This window comes from Magnusiomyces paraingens (assembly GCF_902498895.1).
Source record: "Magnusiomyces paraingens strain CBS 517.90 genome assembly, contig: contig4, whole genome shotgun sequence".
Lineage (NCBI taxonomy): Eukaryota > Fungi > Ascomycota > Dipodascomycetes > Dipodascales > Dipodascaceae > Magnusiomyces > Magnusiomyces paraingens.
Window position 1 is genome coordinate 1,921,609 of NW_022474070.1, and position 19,261 is coordinate 1,940,869.

The window sequence follows — 19,261 nt, forward strand, 5'->3', positions numbered from 1 at the left end:
GTTATCGAAGTTAGAGATGTTATATGCCCAGTTTTGTTGAGCATGCAATGTTGTCGCAGACTAGTGCAGTTGATAATGCACGTGAGTTTGGGTGGGAAACTATGGTTGACAATCTATGTTTATTTTAGTTTTAGCCGCATTAGGTTTAAGCCCTTATGTGACTGTGGTTACCCTCCTTAATTTGTTACAAAGTTGAAGTGTAATACAAACCCACTCAACTTTGGGACAAACCCAAATGAAAAATTTTCACCACTACAAATTTTTCTTTTCCTTGGGTATATAAGGAAGGTTTCTTCCCCAACTTTTATAATTTTTCTTTTCCTTTTTCTTTCTTCTTATATAACTGTTTTATCTTATATATTTCAATATATACTTTTCTTGGATAATATTTTCTATTATTATCATGACATCCCGTGTCACAGTTCAACATAGATGACAAAGAAGACTTGGTTTTGGCAATGACCTCAGAAGAATTGCCAGAAATAAGTAAATCATCAACATACAGTGCAATAATAACCATGGTAGACCCAGATCCTTTGGTATACACACCGTAGTCACTTTCATTACGAATAAACCCAAGTTTGACAAGAGCACCATGAATCTTCTCATTCCAACACAAAGGAGCTTGCTTTAAACCATATAAAGACTTCTTCAAATGACACACTTTAGATTCCTGACCTTTGACAACAAAGCCTTTAGGTTGTCTCATATAAATATCTTCTTTGAGATCACCATTAAGAAATGCAGTCTCGACATCCATATGATGAACCTGGAACCCAAACTGAGCAGCAATAGCAAGAACAATCCTCACAGTCTCGTAACGAACAACGGGAGCAAAAGTTTCAGTATAATCAATACCTTCAACTTGCGAAAATCCAATACACACGAGACGAGCTTTGTAACGTTCAATTGAACCGTCAGCTTTGCGCTTAACTTTAAACACCCATTTGCTATTGATAGCCTTGCGACCAGGTGGGAGATCAACCAATTCCCAAGTACCATTGCGTTTAAGAGACGACATTTCAATAACACAGGCTTCAAGCCAAAACTCAGCTTCTTCACTAGACATAGCTTCTTCAAAACTACTAGGATCTGTAAAAACAAGTAAAGCCACATCATCATACTCAAAGCGGAGAGATTTGAGACGACGATAAGAAATACACTCTTCTTCAGCTGGACGTTTTGCAGGTGTTGCAGACAATGGAGATTGTTTCAAAGAATTTTCACAAAGATGTTTAGAAGGAGGTGAAACAATGTCATCAGAACTCGGGCGTTTGGTGTTGAGCATGCAATGTTGTCGCAGACTAGTGCAGTTGATAATGCACGTGAGTTTGGGTGGGAAACTATGGTTGATAACCTATGTTTATTTTAGTTTTAGCCGCATTAGGTTTAAGCCCTTATGTGACTGTGGTTACCCTCCTTAATTTGTTACAAAGTTGAAGTGTAATACAAACCCACTCAACTTTGGGACAAACCCAAATGAAAAATTTTCACCACTGCAAATTTTTCGTTTCCTTGGGTATATAAGGAAGGTTTCTTCCCCAACTTTTATAATTTTTCTTTTCCTTTTTCTTTCTTCTTATACAACTGTTTTATCTTATATATTTCAATATATACTTTTCTTGGATAATATTTTCTATTATTATCATGACTTCCCGTGTCACAGTTCAACAGGTTATGGGCCGCACTTCGGCTTATATTAATCTTACTTCCTCTGAAAAACTCACTCCTCTCAACTATCATGTCTGGGCTACCAAAATTCTTTTGGGTCTTCGTGCTATGAATAATGGTGTCCACCTTTATGTCGAAGCTGGTACTGTCAATCCAGCTGCCAATGAATCCCTTGAAGACCTCACCGCCTCGCTTGATACCGTCGTCCATGATGTCATCCTCAACAATATTTCTCCTGAGTTGATCGAACATGTTAATGATGTGGCCATTAGAGGCCGTGACCTCTGGCTTTACCTTCATCAGGAGTATAGTCAACTCCAACCCGCCGATGTCATCTCACTTATGAAATCCCTCTATGCTGGCAATATTGATGTTGGTCCAAAGTTTGTTTCTTCTGTTCGCTCTTATGTTGCTACCTGGCGTTCCATCTACCAATCATTGTCGCCTGATTCGGTCGTGGCCTTCAACGCTTTGGCTTCAATGGGTCCCAATTGTGAGCGCTTCATCCAGTATGCCTTGGAGCACCGCTTTGATAGTAACAACAATACTGACAACCTTGATATTAACAACTTCATCCGGAACACTGATAAATGGGCCAAGTTGTTGAAGATTACTGGACCTCCAGCTACTCTTTCGACTGAAGCGTTCGTTGCTTCATCAAAGAAGTACAATAACAAATCTAAGGGTGATGGTATTAAATGTTTCCGTTGTAAGAGGCGTGGTCATACTTCCAACAATTGTCATGTCTCTTGGGAAGAGGTTCAGGCTGCTCGCCAAGATAATAAGGATGACAAGGAATCTAAGGAGGCTAAAACCTCAAGAGGTTGGTTTGCTGAGACTATTGATGAATTTTCTGAGATAGTTGATGATGATCCATTTGTGAGTTCCGCTTTTGTGTCCGAGACATCTGTTGTTTCTGAAAAGTTTGGTAACAGTTGCTCCGAGTCGTTTGATGATTTGGAATCCGAACTTTTTGATTCTTCTGAGCCGTGTGTCGGCGATGAAGATTGTTTTGTTGGTCAAGTTTCTGAGTATTGTTCAAACTCAGGACTTGATATTGATTCAGTTGGTAAACCGTTTGTTGGTTCCACTGATGATTCTTGTTTTATTTCTGAACCGTATGTCGGTTCTACTGTTGTTTGTTTGGAGTCTGAACCGTGTGTCAGTTCAGCTCCTATTTGTTTTGATTCTGAATCGTTGGTCGATTCGGATATTGTTCCTTTTGATTCTGAACCGTTGGTCGGTTCTTCTTTTATTTCTTGTTCTGATTCTGAACCGTTGGTCGGTTCTTCTTTTATTTTTGTTCTGATTCTAAACCGTTGGTCGGTTCTGATGATGATATTGCCTTACCTTCTTTTGATTTTTTGGTGGATTCAATTACTGAACCTTCTCCACCCATTGTTAAACCAATTGTTACACCAAAATCCCGTTTTTCTCCATTCTTTTACTTATCTTTTGTTACCATCATGTTGTTTTCCTTGATTTTAATTGTCGTCTGGCATCCTTCTTCAATCTTGGATTTAAGTCATTCAGTACATCACGTTTTTGTTGCTGAATCTACTACTTCTGCTGAGGCCAACTTAGTTGTTGGGACTGATTCTTTTGACTTTATCCATGATACCGGTGCTACCAGTCACATTTGCAATAACATCTCATATTTTTCTTCTCTTCGTCCCACTTCGGCTACCATTCGTGGTCTTGGTTCTGCTACTGCTGAGGGGGTTGGCGACATTGTCGTTGATCTTCTTGGTAAAGATGACCAGCCTTGTGACCGCGTTGTTCTTCGAGATGTTTTATATGTTCCTAAGATTCCTCGCAATTTATTTGCTGCTCGTCGAGCTACTGCTGGTGGTTGTCGGTTCATTCAAGACCTTAACCATATTTCTGCTGTTGAAAATGGCAAAACTCGAGTCCACGCCATTGCCATGGGTGACTTGTACTTTTGTCGTTTCCGAGTTGTTTTGCCTTCCAAGCCTGTCCATGAGGTGTTTGCTGTTGAGTCGTCTGCCAATCTTTGGCACAAGCGACTTGGTCACGCCAGTGTGGACGTTCTCAAGAAATTATCTAAGTCACTTTCTGTCAAGCCTACTCATTTTGAGGTTGTGGATAGTCATAAGTGTGACGCTTGCTTGGGTGGCAAAGCCACAGCATTGCCATTTAATGGTACCACAGAAAAAGCTAGTCGTCCTTTGGAATTATTTGTTTCTGATTTGAGCGGTCCTCATGTCGCTACCCCTGTGGGTCATCGTTATGTCTTAACCATTATGGATTATTATTCCAGGTACTCTTATGTGGAGTTGTTGGTTAGGAAAAGTGATGCAAGTCTTGCCATTCGTAACTTTATTGCTAGGTGTGAATCTTATTTTTCTGGTGATTCTGCTGGTGATCGAGTTGCATATTTTCATTCCGATAATGGCGGCGAATACATTTCCAAAGACCTGGAGCAGTTCTTTGTGTCTAAGGGTATCAAGCATACTTATACAGTTCCTCATACTCCTCAACAAAATGGTGTTGCTGAGCGATTGAATCGCACATTATTTGAGAAAGCCAAGTCTATGCTTTTATATGCTCATGCTCCTGAGTATTTATGGGGTGAAGCTGTCAAGTCTGCTAATTATATTAGGAACCGTCTTCCTAGTCGTACCACTGGTGGTGTTGCACCTCTTCAACTTTGGACTGGTAAACCTCCTAGTTATCACCATATGAAAGTATTTGGTTGTCAAGCTACAGTTGTTCTTCCTGGTGCTAAAAGAGAATCTAAGTTAAGTTCAAATACTGAAGCTGGTGTTTTTGTTGGGTATTCTTTGGATCGTACAGCTTATCGAGTTCTTCTTGATTCAAGCATTGTTGAAGCCAGGAGTGTTTACTTTGATGAGTCCAAGTTTCCATTTATGAAAAGTGATAAGGACTTGTCTATTAATGGTACTGGTGTTGGGTTTAGTGTTGGTTCTGGTTCAGGGTCCATGTCAGGACCTTGTTTTGATTCTAAGGGGACTGGTTTAGGATCTAATGTTAGGGTTAATTCTATTGCTAGTTCTGATTTAAGTTCTGGTTCTAGTTTTGGGTCTCATAGATCTTTACCAGCATCCTCATCTGGTTCTGGTTCTGGTTCTGGTTCTATGTGTGCTTTACCGTCTCCGTCTCCGTCTTCTTCTCCGTCTCATTCTCCGTCGCCGCCTCCTTCTTCTTCTTCTTCTATTATTGTTCATAAGCCTCGTTCTGTTCGTCGCATTTTGTCTACACCTTCTGCTCCTCTTGAGTCTCCTACTCTTCCTTCTATTCCTTCTGTTCCATCTCTTCCTAGTTCTCCTATTCTTCCACCTTCAGATCATGAAGTCTCTATCTCTCCTGACTCTAGTCCTATTATTTCTTCTTCGGAATATATTCCTTCACAATTAGACTTATCTGAAGCTGGTCCATCTATTAATGAATCTGATATTTCAGGTGATTCTGGGATCTCGCAACGAGGGGGTGATATTGGGTTTCAACCGTCTATCATTGCTTCGTCTCCCACTCCACCACCTTCTGTTGAATTGGAAGTAGTGCCACTTAGTCAAGAATCTCCTTCGTCTGATCTTGTTAATTCTCTTGACCAAGCTGGTGTTAGTGTTGTCACTAAGGATGATACTCAAGCTGTTTTGCCTAAATCTCGATCTCGTGTTGTTGCTGTTCGTTTACCTTCTATAACTCCTGCCAAACGCCCGAGTTCTGATGACATTGTTTCACCTCCTTCTAAACACCTTTGTGAAAATTCTTTGAAACAATCTCCAGTGTCTGCAACACCTGCAAAACGTCCAGCTGAAGAAGAGTGTATTTCTTATCGTCGTCTCAAATCTCTCCGCTTTGAGTATGATGATGTGGCTTTACTTGTTTTTACAGATCCTAGTAGTTTTGAAGAAGCTATGTCTAGTGAAGAAGCTGAGTTTTGGCTTGAAGCCTGTGTTATTGAAATGTCGTCTCTTAAACGCAATGGTACTTGGGAATTGGTTGATCTCCCACCTGGTCGCAAGGCTATCAATAGCAAATGGGTGTTTAAAGTTAAGCGCAAAGCTGACGGTTCAATTGAACGTTACAAAGCCCGTCTCGTGTGTATTGGATTTTCGCAAGTTGAAGGTATTGATTATACTGAAACTTTTGCTCCCGTTGTTCGTTACGAGACTGTGAGGATTGTTCTTGCTATTGCTGCTCAGTTTGGGTTTCAGGTTCATCATATGGATGTCGAGACTGCATTTCTTAATGGTGATCTCAAAGAAGATATTTATATGAGACAACCTAAAGGCTTTGTTGTCAAAGGTCAGGAATCTAAAGTGTGTCATTTGAAGAAGTCTTTATATGGTTTAAAAGCAAGCTCCTTTGTGTTGGAATGAGAAGATTCATGGTGCTCTTGTCAAACTTGGGTTTATTCGTAATGAAAGTGACTACGGTGTGTATACCAAAGGATCTGGGTCTACCATGGTCATTATTGCACTGTATGTTGATGATTTACTTATTTCTGGCAATTCTTCTGAGGTCATTGCCAAAACCAAGTCTTCTTTGTCATCTATGTTTAAGATGAAAGACTTGGGCCCAGTCGAGCAGTTCCTTGGCATGAGAGTTAAGCAGTCACCTTACCATATTACTGTGGATGTTTCACGTTATATTTTTGATATGTTGGAGGAGTTTGGTATGCAGAATTGTTCAAGTGTCAAGACTCCTTTACCCACTCGTGATCTTTCTGATTTTTCCGAGTCTGACTCTGCTACCGATGCCTCCATGTATCGCAGTATTATTGGTAAGCTGATTTATGCTGCTAATTGTGCTCGTCCTGATCTTGCTGTTGCTGTTAGCTTTCTTTGTCGATATATGCAGAGTCCTAAGTCTATTCATATGGAAGCTGCTAAGCATACTCTTCGTTATCTTAAGGGTACTGCTGAACTTGGTCTTGAATATCGAGCTCAGAAAGTCTACAAGCTTGTTGGCTATAGTGATGCCGATTATGCACAGGACAAGCAGGACCGTAAGTCCTTTACTGGGTATGTTTTTATTCTGTCTGGTGGTCCCATTACTTGGGCTTGTCGAAAGCAAGTTAGTCCTGCATCGTCCAGCGTCGAGTCTGAGTACATGTCATTGTCTGATGCGTCTAAGGAATGCTTCTGGATTAATCAGTTGTTGTCTCTTTGCAAGATTCCTGTTCCGTTGCCAGTGACTATGTTTGAGGACAATCAGGGATGTATTGCTTTGGCTCAGAACCCAGTGTTTCATCGTCGCACCAAGCATATTGATGTTCGGTATCATGTTGTGCGTCACTATATTCGCAGTGGAGTGATTCATCTGGAGTATCTTGATACTCAAGTGATGTTGGCAGATATGTTTACTAAGAATCTTGGTCGTGTGAAGTTTGAGACATTGAGGGGACTACTTGGTATGAAGGCAGTAGGTGATTCTGCGACAAGGGGAGGTGTTGAGCATGCAATGTTGTCGCAGACTAGTGCAGTTGATAATGCACGTGAGTTTGGGTGGGAAACTATGGTTGATAACCTATGTTTATTTTAGTTTTAGCCGCATTAGGTTTAAGCCCTTATGTGACTGTGGTTACCCTCCTTAATTTGTTACAAAGTTGAAGTGTAATACAAACCCACTCAACTTTGGGACAAACCCAAATGAAAAATTTTCACCACTGCAAATTTTTCGTTTCCTTGGGTATATAAGGAAGGTTTCTTCCCCAACTTTTATAATTTTTCTTTTCCTTTTTCTTTCTTCTTATACAACTGTTTTATCTTATATATTTCAATATATACTTTTCTTGGATAATATTTTCTATTATTATCATGACTTCCCGTGTCACAGTTCAACATTTGGCAGGAGTTATAGAAGGTAAACGAACAGCAACAACACGAGATCGAGATTTAGGCAAAACAGCTTGAGTATCATCCTTAGTGACAACACTAACACCAGCTTGGTCAAGAGAATTAACAAGATCAGACGAAGGAGATTCTTGACTAAGTGGCACTACTTCCAATTCAACAGAAGGTGGTGGAATGGGAGACGAAGCAATGATAGACGGTTGAAACCCAATATCACCCCCTCGTTGCGAGATCCCAGAATCACCAGAAATATCAGATTCATTAATAGATGGACTAGCTTCAGATAAGTCTAATTGTGAAGGAATATATTCCGAAGAAGAAATAATAGGACTAGAGTCAGGAGAGATAGAGACATCATGATCTGAAGGTGGAAGAATAGGGGAACTAGGAAGAGATGGAACAGAAGGAATAGAAGGAAGAGTAGGAAGAGTAGGAGACTCAAGAGGAGCAGAAGGTGTAGACAAAATGCGACGAACAGAACGAGGCTTATGAACAATAATAGAAGAAGAAGAAGAAGAAGGCGACGGAGAATGAGACGGTAAAGCACAGATAGAACCAGAACCAGAACCAGATGAGGATGCTGGTAAAGATCTATGAGACCCAAAACTAGAACCAGAACTTGAATCAGAACTAGCAATAGAATTAACCCTAACATTAGATCCCAAACCAGTCCCCTTAGAATCAAAACAAGGTCCTGACATGGACCCTGAACCAGAACCAACACTAAACCCAACACCAGTACCATTAATAGACAAGTCCTTATCACTTTTCATAAATGGAAACTTGGACTCATCAAAGTAAACACTCCTGGCTTCAACAATGCTTGAATCAAGAAGAACTCGATAAGCTGTACGATCCAAAGAATACCCAACAAAAACACCAGCTTCAGTATTTGAACTTAACTTAGATTCTCTTTTAGCACCAGGAAGAACAACTGTAGCTTGACAACCAAATACTTTCATATGATGATAACTAGGAGGTTTACCAGTCCAAAGTTGAAGAGGTGCAACACCACCAGTGGTACGACTAGGAAGACGGTTCCTAATATAATTAGCAGACTTGACAGCTTCACCCCATAAATACTCAGGAGCATGAGCATATAAAAGCATAGACTTGGCTTTCTCAAATAATGTGCGATTCAATCGCTCAGCAACACCATTTTGCTGAGGAGTATGAGGAACTGTATAAGTATGCTTGATACCCTTAGACACAAAGAACTGCTCCAGGTCTTTGGAAATGTATTCGCCGCCATTATCAGAATGAAAATATGCAACTCGATCACCAGCAGAATCACCAGAAAAATAAGATTCACACCTAGCAATAAAGTTACGAATGGCAAGACTTGCATCACTTTTCCTAACCAACAACTCCACATAAGAGTACCTGGAATAATAATCCATAATAGTTAAGACATAACGATGACCCACAGGGGTAGCGACATGAGGACCGCTCAAATCAGAAACAAATAATTCCAATGGGCGACTAGCTTTTTCAGTGGTACCATTAAATGGCAATGCTGTGGCTTTGCCACCCAAGCAAGCGTCACACTTATGACTATCCACAACCTCAAAATGAGTAGGCTTGACAGAAAGTGACTTAGATAATTTCTTGAGAACGTCCACACTGGCGTGACCAAGTCGCTTGTGCCAAAGATTGGCAGACGACTCAACAGCAAACACCTCATGGACTGGCTTGGAAGGCAAAACAACTCGGAAACGACAAAAGTACAAGTCACCCATGGCAATGGCGTGGACTCGAGTTTTGCCATTTTCGACAGCAGAAATATGGTTAAGGTCTTGAATGAACCGACAACCACCAGCAGTAGCTCGACGAGCAGCAAATAAATTGCGAGGAATCTTAGGAACATATAAAACATCTCGAAGAACAACGCGGTCACAAGGCTGGTCATCTTTACCAAGAAGATCAACGACAATGTCGCCAACCCCCAGCAGTAGCAGAACCAAGACCACGAATGGTAGCCGAAGTGGGACGAAGAGAAGAAAATATGAGATGTTATTGCAAATGTGACTGGTAGCACCGGTATCATGGATAAAGTCAAAAGAATCAGACCCAACAACTAAGTTGGCCTCAGCAGAAGTAGTAGATTCAGCAACAAAAACGTGATGGACTGAATGACTTAAATTCAAGATTGAAGAAGGATGCCAGACGACAATTAAAATCAAGGAAAACAACATGATGGTAACAAAAGATAAGTAAAAGAATGGAAAAACGGGATTTTGGTGTAACAATAGGTTTAACAATAGGCGGAGAAGGTTCAGTAATTGAATCCACCAAAAAATCAAAAGAAGGTAAGACAATATCATCATCAGAACCGACCAACGGTTTAGAATCAGAACAAGAAATAAAAGAAGAACCGACCAACGGTTCAGAATCAAAGAAAACAATATCCGAATCGACCAACGATTCAGAATCAAAACAAATAGGAGCTGAACTGACACACGGTTCAGACTCCAAACAAACAACAGTAGAACCGACATACGGTTCAGAAATAAAACAAGAATCATCAGTGGAACCAACAAACGGTTTACCAACTGAATCAATATCAAGTCCTGAGTTTGAACAATACTCAGAAGCTTGACCAACAAAACAATCTTCATCGCCGACACACGGCTCAGAAGAATCAAAAAGTTCGGATTCCAAATCATCAAACGACTCGGAGCAACTGTTACCAAACTTTTCAGAAACAACAGATGTCTCGGACACAAAAGCGGAACTCACAAATGGATCATCATCAACTATCTCAGAAAATTCATCAATAGTCTCAGCAAACCAACCTCTTGAGGTTTTAGCCTCTTTAGATTCCTTGTCATCCTTATTATCTTGGCGAGCAGCCTGAACCTCTTCCCAAGAGACATGACAATTGTTGGAAGTATGACCACGCCTCTTACAACGAAAACATTTGATACCATCACCCTTAGATTTGTTATTGTACTTCTTTGATGAAGCAACGAACGCTTCAGTCGAAAGAGTAGCAGGGGGTCCAGTAATCTTCAACAACTTGGCCCATTTATCAGTGTTCCGGATAAAGTTATTGATATCAAGGTTGTCAGTATTGTTGTTACTATCAAAGCGGTGCTCCAAGGCATACTGGATGAAGCGCTCACAGTTGGGACCCATTGAGGCCAAAGCGTTGAAGGCCACAACCGAATCAGGCGACAATGATTGGTAGATGGAACGCCACGTAGCAACATAAGAGCGAACAGAAGAAACAAACTTTGGACCAACATCAATATTGCCAGCATAGAGGGATTTCATAAGAGAGATGACATCGGCGGGTTGAAGTTGACTATACTCCTGATGAAGATAAAGCCAGAGGTCACGGCCTCTAATGGCCACATCATTAACATGTTCGATCAACTCAGGAGAAATATTGTTGAGGATGACATCATGGACGACGGTGTCAAGCGAGGCGGTGAGGTCTTTGAGGGATTCATTAGCAGCTGGATTGACAGTACCAGCTTCGACATAAAGATGGACACCATTATTCATAGCACGAAGACCCAAAAGAATTTTGGTAGCCCAGACATGATAGTTGAGAGGAGTGAGTTTTTCAGAGGAAGTAAGATTAATATAAGCCGAAGTGCGGCCCATAACCTGTTGAACTGTGACACGGGAAGTCATGATAATAATAGAAAATATTATCCAAGAAAAGTATATATTGAAATATATAAGATAAAACAGTTATATAAGAAGAAAGAAAAAGGAAAAGAAAAATTATAAAAGTTGGGGAAGAAACCTTCCTTATATACCCAAGGAAAAGAAAAATTTGCAGTGGTGAAAATTTTTCATTTGGGTTTGTCCCAAAGTTGAGTGGGTTTGTATTACACTTCAACTTTGTAACAAATTAAGGAGGGTAACCACAGTCACATAAGGGCTTAAACCTAATGCGGCTAAAACTAAAATAAACATAGGTTATCAACCATAGTTTCCCACCCAAACTCACGTGCATTATATCAACTGCACTAGTCTGCGACAACATTGCATGCTCAACAAGCACCGGTATCATGGATAAAGTCAAAAGAATCAGACCCAACAACTAAGTTGGCCTCAGCAGAAGTAGTAGATTCAGCAACAAAAACGTGATGTACTGAATGACTTAAATCCGAGATTGAAGAAGGATGCCAGACGACAATTAAAATCAAGGAAAACAACATGATGGTAACAAAAGATAAGTAAAAGAATGGAGAAAAACGGGATTTTGGTGTAACAATTGGTTTAACAATAGGTGGAGAAGGTTCAGTAATTGAATCCACCAAAAAATCAAAAGAAGGTAAGGCAATATCATCATCAGAATCGACCAACGGTTTAGAATCAGAACAAAAAATAAAAGAAGAACCGACCAACGGTTCAGAATCAAAAGGAACAACATCCGAATCGACCAACGATTCAGAATCAAAACAAATAGGAGCTGAACTGACACACGGTTCAGACTCCAAACAAACAACAGTAGAACCGACATACGGTTCAGAATTAAAACAAGAATCATCAGTGGAACCAACAAACGGTTTACCAACTGAATCAATATCAAGTCCTGAGTTTGAACAATACTCAGAAACTTGACCAACAAAACAATCTTCATCGCCGACACACGGCTCAGAAGAATCAAAAAGTTCGGATTCCAAATCATCAAACGACTCGGAGCAACTGTTACCAAACTTTTCAGAAACAACAGATGTCTCGGACACAAAAGCGGAACTCACAAATGGATCATCATCAACTATCTAAGAAAATTCATCAATAGTCTCAGCAAACCAACCTCTTGAGGTTTTAGCCTCCTTAGATTCCTTGTCATCCTTATTATCTTGGCGAGCAGCCTGAACCTCTTCCCAAGAGACATGACAATTGTTGGAAGTATGACCACGCCTCTTACAACGGAAACATTTAATACCATCACCCTTAGATTTGTTATTGTACTTCTTTGATGAAGCAACGAACGCTTCAATCGAAAGAGTAGCAGGAGGTCCAGTAATCTTCAACAACTTGGCCCATTTATCAGTGTTCCGGATGAAGTTGTTGATATCAAGGTTGTCAGTATTGTTGTTACTATCAAAGCGGTGCTCCAAGGCGTACTGGATGAAGCGCTCACAATTGGGACCCATTGAGGCCAAAGCGTTGAAGGCCACAACCGAATCAGGCGACAATGATTGGTAGATGGAACGCCATGTAGCAACATATGAACGAACAGAAGAAACAAACTTTGGACCAACATCAATATTGCCAGCATAGAGGGATTTCATAAGTGAGATGACATCGGCGGGTTGAAGTTGACTATACTCCTGATGAAGATAAAGCCAGAGGTCACGGCCTCTAATGGCCACATCATTAACATGTTCGATCAACTCAGGAGAAATGTTGTTGAGGATGACATCATGGACGACGGTATCAAGCGAGGCGGTGAGGTCTTCGAGGGATTCATTAGCAGCTGGATTGACAGTACCAGCTTCGACATAAAGATGGACACCATTATTCATAGCACGAAGACCCAAAAGAATTTTGGTAGCCCAGACATGATAGTTGAGAGGAGTGAGTTTTTCAGAGGAAGTAAGTGTTGAACTGTGACACGGGAAGTCATGATAATAATAGAAAATATTATCCAAGAAAAGTATATATTGAAATATATAAGATAAAACAGTTATATAAGAAGAAAGAAAAAGGAAAAGAAAAAATTATAAAAGTTGGGGAAGAAACCTTCCTTAAATATCTGAGGGAAAGAAAAATTTGCAGTGGTGAAAATTTTTCATTTGGGTTTGTCCCAAAGTTGAGTGGGTTTGTATTACACTTCAACTTTGTAACAAATTAAGGAGGGTAACCACAGTCACATAAGGGCTTAAACCTAATGCGGCTAAAACTAAAATAAACATAGATTGTCAACCATAGTTTCCCACCCAAACTCACGTGCATTATCAACTGCACTAGTCTGCGACAACATTGCATGCTCAACACCTCCCCTTGTCGCAGAATCACCTACTGCCTTCATACCAAGTAGTCCCCTCAATGTCTCAAACTTCACACGACCAAGATTCTTAGTAAACATATCTGCCAACATCACTTGAGTATCAAGATACTCCAGATGAATCACTCCACTGCGAATATAGTGACGGACAACATGATACCGAACATCAATATGCTTGGTGCGACGATGAAACACTGGGTTCTGAGCCAAAGCAATACATCCCTGATTGTCCTCAAACATAGTCACTGGCAACGGAATAGGAATCTTGCAAAGAGACAACAACTGATTAATCCAGAAGCATTCCTTAGACGCATCAGACAATGACATATACTCAGACTCGACGCTGGACGATGCAGGACTAACTTGCTTTCGACAAGCCCAAGTAATGGGACCACCAGACAGAATAAAACATACCCAGTAAAGGACTTACGGTCCTGCTTGTCCTGTGCATAATCGGCATCACTATAGCCAACAAGCTTGTAGACTTTCTGAGCTCGATATTCAAGACCAAGTTCAGCAGTACCCTTAAGATAACGAAGAGTATGCTTAGCAGCTTCCATATGAATAGACTTAGGACTCTGCATATATCGACAAAGAAAGCTAACAGCAACAGCAAGATCAGGACGAGCACAATTAGCAGCATAAATCAGCTTACCAATAATACTGCGATACATGGAGGCATCGGTAGCAGAGTCAGACTCGGAAAAATCAGAAAGATCACGAGTGGGTAAAGGAGTCTTGACACTTGAACAATTCTGCATACCAAACTCCTCCAACACGTCAAAAATATAACGTGAAACATCCACAGTAATATGGTAAGGTGACTGCTTAACTCTCATGCCAAGGAACTGCTCGACTGGGCCCAAGTCTTTCATCTTAAACATAGATGACAAAGAAGACTTGGTTTTGGCAATGACTTCAGAAGAATTGCCAGAAATAAGTAAATCATCAACATACAGTGCAATAATGACCATGGTAGACCCAGATCCTTTGGTATACACACCGTAGTCACTTTCATTACGAATAAACCCAAGTTTGACAAGAGCACCATGAATCTTCTCATTCCAACACAAAGGAGCTTGCTTTAAACCATATAAAGACTTCTTCAAATGACACACTTTAGATTCCTGACCTTTGACAACAAAGCCTTTAGGTTGTCTCATATAAATATCTTCTTTGAGATCACCATTAAGAAATGCAGTCTCGACATCCATATGATGAACCTGGAACCCAAACTGAGCAGCAATAGCAAGAACAATCCTCACAGTCTCGTAACGAACAACGGGAGCAAAAGTTTCAGTATAATCAATACCTTCAACTTGCGAAAATCCAATACACACGAGACGAGCTTTGTAACGTTCAATTGAACCGTCAGCTTTGCGCTTAACTTTAAACACCCATTTGCTATTGATAGCCTTGCGACCAGGTGGGAGATCAACCAATTCCCAAGTACCATTGCGTTTAAGAGACGACATTTCAATAACACAGGCTTCAAGCCAAAACTCAGCTTCTTCACTAGACATAGCTTCTTCAAAACTACTAGGATCTGTAAAACAAGTAAAGCCACATCATCATACTCAAAGCGGAGAGATTTGAGACGACGATAAGAAATACACTCTTCTTCAGCTGGACGTTTTGCAGGTGTTGCAGACACTGGAGATTGTTTCAAAGAATTTTCACAAAGGTGTTTAGAAGGGGGTGAAACAATGTCATCAGAACTCGGGCGTTTGGCAGGAGTTATAGAAGGTAAACGAACAGCAACAACACGAGATCGAGATTTAGGCAAAACAGCTTGAGTATCATCCTTAGTGACAACACTAACACCAGCTTGGTCAAGAGAATTAACAAGATCAGGCGAAGGAGATTCTTGACTAAGTGGCACTACTTCCAATTCAACAGAAGGTGGTGGAGTGGGAGACGAAGCAATGATAGACGGTTGAAACCCAATATCACCCCCTCGTTGCGAGATCCCAGAATCACCTGAAATATTAGATTCATTAATAGATGGACCAGCTTCAGATAAGTCTAATTGTGAAGGAATATATTCCGAAGAAGAAACAATAGGACTTGAGTCAGGAGAGATAGAGACTTCATGATCTGAAGGTGGAAGAATAGGAGAACTAGGAAGAGATGGAACAGAAGGAATAGAAGGAAGAGTAGGAAGAGTAGGAGACTCAAGAGGAGCAGAAGGTGTAGACAAAATGCGACGAACAGAACGAGGCTTATGAACGATAATAGAAGAAGAAGAAGAAGAAAGCGACGGAGAATGAGACGGAGAAGAAGACGGAGACGGAGACGGTAAAGCACAAATAGAACCAGAACCAGAACCAGAACCAGAACCAGATGAGGATGCTGGTAAAGATCTATGAGACCCAAAACTAGAACCAGAACTTGAATCAGAACTAGCAATAGAATTAACCCTAACATTAGATCCTAAACCAGTCCCCTTAGAATCAAAACAAGGTCCTGACATGGACCCTGAACCAGAACCAACACTAAACCCAACACCAGTAGCATTAATAGACAAGTCCTTATCACTTTTCATAAATGGAAACTTGGACTCATCAAAGTAAACACTCCTGGCTTCAACAATGCTTGAATCAAGAAGAACTCGATAAGCTGTACGATCCAAAGAATACCCAACAAAAACACCAGCTTCAGTATTTGAACTTAACTTAGATTCTCTTTTAGCACCAGGAAGAACAACTGTAGCTTGACAACCAAATACTTTCATATGATGATAACTAGGAGGTTTACCAGTCCAAAGTTGAAGAGGTGCAACACCACCAGTGGTACGACTAGGAAGACGGTTCCTAATATAATTAGCAGACTTGACAGCTTCACCCCATAAGTATTCAGGAGCATGAGCATATAAAAGCATAGACTTGGCTTTCTCAAATAATGTGCGATTCAATCGCTCAGCAACACCATTTTGTTGAGGAGTATGAGGAACTGTATAAGTATGCTTGATACCCTTAGACACAAAGAACTGCTCCAGGTCTTTGGAAATGTATTCGCCGCCATTATCAGAATGAAAATATGCAACTCGATCACCAGCAGAATCACCAGAAAAATAAGATTCACACCTAGCAATAAAGTTACGAATGGCAAGACTTGCATCACTTTTCCTAACCAACAACTCCACATAAGAGTACCTGGAATAATAATCCATAATGGTTAAGACATAACGATGACCCACAGGGGTAGCGACATGAGGACCGCTTAAATCAGAAACAAATAACTCCAAAGGACGACTAGCTTTTTCCGTGGTACCATTAAATGGCAATGCTGTGGCTTTGCCACCCAAGCAAGCGTCACACTTATGACTATCCACAACCTCAAAATGAGTAGGCTTGACAGAAAGTGACTTAGATAATTTCTTGAGAACGTCCACACTGGCGTGACCAAGTCGCTTGTGCCAAAGATTGGCAGACGACTCAACAGCAAACACCTCATGGACAGGCTTGGAAGGCAAAACAACTCGGAAACGACAAAAGTACAAGTCACCCATGGCAATGGCGTGGACTCGAGTTTTGCCATTTTCGACAGCAGAAATATGGTTAAGGTCTTGAATGAACCGACAACCACCAGCAGTAGCTCGACGAGCAGCAAATAAATTGCGAGGAATCTTAGGAACATATAAAACATCTCGAAGAACAACGCGGTCACAAGGCTGGTCATCTTTACCAAGAAGATCAACGACAATGTCGCCAACCCCCTCAGCAGTAGCAGAACCAAGACCACGAATGGTAGCCGAAGTGGGACGAAGAGAAGAAAAATATGAGATGTTATTGCAAATGTGACTGGTAGCACCGGTATCATGGATAAAGTCAAAAGAATCAGACCCAACAACTAAGTTGGCCTCAGCAGAAGTAGTAGATTCAGCAACAAAAACGTGATGGACTGAATGACTTAAATTCAAGATTGAAGAAGGATGCCAGACGACAATTAAAATCAAGGAAAACAACATGATGGTAACAAAAGATAAGTAAAATAATGGAGAAAAACGGGATTTTGGTGTAACAATAGGTTTAACAATAGGCGGAGAAGGTTCAGTAATTGAATCCACCAAAAAATCAAAAGAAGGTAAGGCAATATCATCATCAGAACCGACCAACGGTTTAGAATCAGAACAAAAAATAAAAGAAGAACCGACCAACGGTTCAGAATCAAAAGGAACAATATCCGAATCGACCAACGATTCAGAATCAAAACAAATAGGAGCTGAACTGACACACGGTTCAGACTCCAAACAAACAACAGTAGAACCGACATACGGTTCAGAAATAAAACAAGAATCATCAGTGGAACCAACAAACGGTTTACCAACTGAATCAATATCAAGTCCTGAGTTTGAACAATACTCAGAAACTTGACCAACAAAACAATCTTCATCGCCGACACACGGCTCAGAAGAATCAAAAAGTTCGGATTCCAAATCATCAAACGACTCGGAGCAACTGTTACCAAACTTTTCAGAAACAATAGATGTCTCGGACACAAAAGCGGAACTCACAAATGGATCATCATCAACTATCTCAGAAAATTCATCAATAGTCTCAGCAAACCAACCTCTTGAGGTTTTAGCCTCCTTAGATTCCTTGTCATCCTTATTATCTTGGCGAGCAGCCTGAACCTCTTCCCAAGAGACATGACAATTGTTGGAAGTATGACCACGCCTCTTACAACGGAAACATTTGATACCATCACCCTTAGATTTGTTATTGTACTTCTTTGATGAAGCAACGAACGCTTCAGTCGAAAGAGTAGCAGGGGGTCCAGTAATCTTCAACAACTTGGCCCATTTATCAGTGTTCCGGATGAAGTTGTTAATATCAAGGTTGTCAGTATTGTTGTTACTATCAAAGCGGTGCTCCAAGGCATACTGGATGAAGCGCTCACAATTGGGACCCATTGAAGCCAAAGCGTTGAAGGCCACGACCGAATCAGGCGACAATGATTGGTAGATGGAACGCCAGGTAGCAACATATGAACGAACAGAAGAAACAAACTTTGGACCAACATCAATATTGCCAGCATAGAGGGATTTCATAAGTGAGATGACATCGGCGGGTTGGAGTTGACTATACTCCTGATGAAGGTAAAGCCAGAGGTCACGGCCTCTAATGGCCACATCATTAACATGTTCGATCAACTCAGGAGAAATATTGTTGAGGATGACATCATGGACGACGGTATCAAGCGAGGCGGTGAGGTCTTCAAGGGATTCATTGGCAGCTGGATTGACAGTACCAGCTTCGACATAAAGGTGGACACCATTATTCATAGCACGAAGACCCAAAAGAATTTTGGTAGCCCAGACATGATAGTTGAGAGGAGTGAGTTTTTCAGAGGAAGTAAGATTAATATAAGCCGAAGTGCGGCCCATAACCTGTTGAACTGTGACACGGGAAGTCATGATAATAATAGAAAATATTATCCAAGAAAAGTATATATTGAAATATATAAGATAAAACAGTTATATAAGAAGAAAGAAAAAGGAAAAGAAAAATTATAAAAGTTGGGGAAGAAACCTTCCTTAAATATCTGAGGGAAAGAAAAATTTGCAGTGGTGAAAATTTTTCATTTGGGTTTGTCCCAAAGTTGAGTGGGTTTGTATTACACTTCAACTTTGTAACAAATTAAGGAGGGTAACCACAGTCACATAAGGGCTTAAACCTCATGCGGCTGTAACTAAAATAAACATAGGTTATCAACCATAGTTTCCCACCCAAACTCACGTGCATTATCAACTGCACTAGTCTGCGACAAC

At 40.7% G+C, this 19,261-nt stretch overlaps 4 protein-coding genes across 4 annotated transcripts; 1 reads left to right on the forward strand and 3 right to left on the reverse strand.

The window, feature by feature from the left end:
- Nucleotides 1-19: 19 nt before the first annotated feature.
- On the reverse strand, nucleotides 20-1,288 carry SAPINGB_P005372 (uncharacterized protein; the record flags this gene model as incomplete). Its single annotated transcript, XM_032000086.1, has 2 exons — nucleotides 20-113; nucleotides 504-1,288. The coding sequence occupies 2 exons, from the start codon at nucleotides 1,286-1,288 to the stop codon at nucleotides 20-22; spliced, it is 879 nt and encodes a 292-aa protein (XP_031855977.1).
- Nucleotides 1,289-1,647: 359 nt separating this feature from the next.
- SAPINGB_P005373 (uncharacterized protein) lies at nucleotides 1,648-7,203 on the forward strand (the record flags this gene model as incomplete). The annotated part of the gene is made up of 3 exons (XM_032000087.1): nucleotides 1,648-2,956; nucleotides 3,205-5,978; nucleotides 6,040-7,203. The coding sequence occupies 3 exons, from the start codon at nucleotides 1,648-1,650 to the stop codon at nucleotides 7,201-7,203; spliced, it is 5,247 nt and encodes a 1,748-aa protein (XP_031855978.1).
- A 295-nt stretch (nucleotides 7,204-7,498) lies between these two features.
- SAPINGB_P005374 (uncharacterized protein) lies at nucleotides 7,499-11,156 on the reverse strand (the record flags this gene model as incomplete). The annotated part of the gene is made up of 2 exons (XM_032000088.1): nucleotides 7,499-9,642; nucleotides 9,719-11,156. The coding sequence occupies 2 exons, from the start codon at nucleotides 11,154-11,156 to the stop codon at nucleotides 7,499-7,501; spliced, it is 3,582 nt and encodes a 1,193-aa protein (XP_031855979.1).
- Nucleotides 11,157-11,521: 365 nt separating this feature from the next.
- SAPINGB_P005375 (uncharacterized protein) lies at nucleotides 11,522-18,907 on the reverse strand (the record flags this gene model as incomplete). The annotated part of the gene is made up of 6 exons (XM_032000089.1): nucleotides 11,522-12,230; nucleotides 12,288-13,088; nucleotides 13,329-13,377; nucleotides 13,431-13,846; nucleotides 13,903-15,003; nucleotides 15,066-18,907. 6 exons carry the CDS (start codon nucleotides 18,905-18,907, stop codon nucleotides 11,522-11,524), a joined length of 6,918 nt encoding a protein of 2,305 aa, XP_031855980.1.
- Nucleotides 18,908-19,261: the final 354 nt, after the last annotated feature.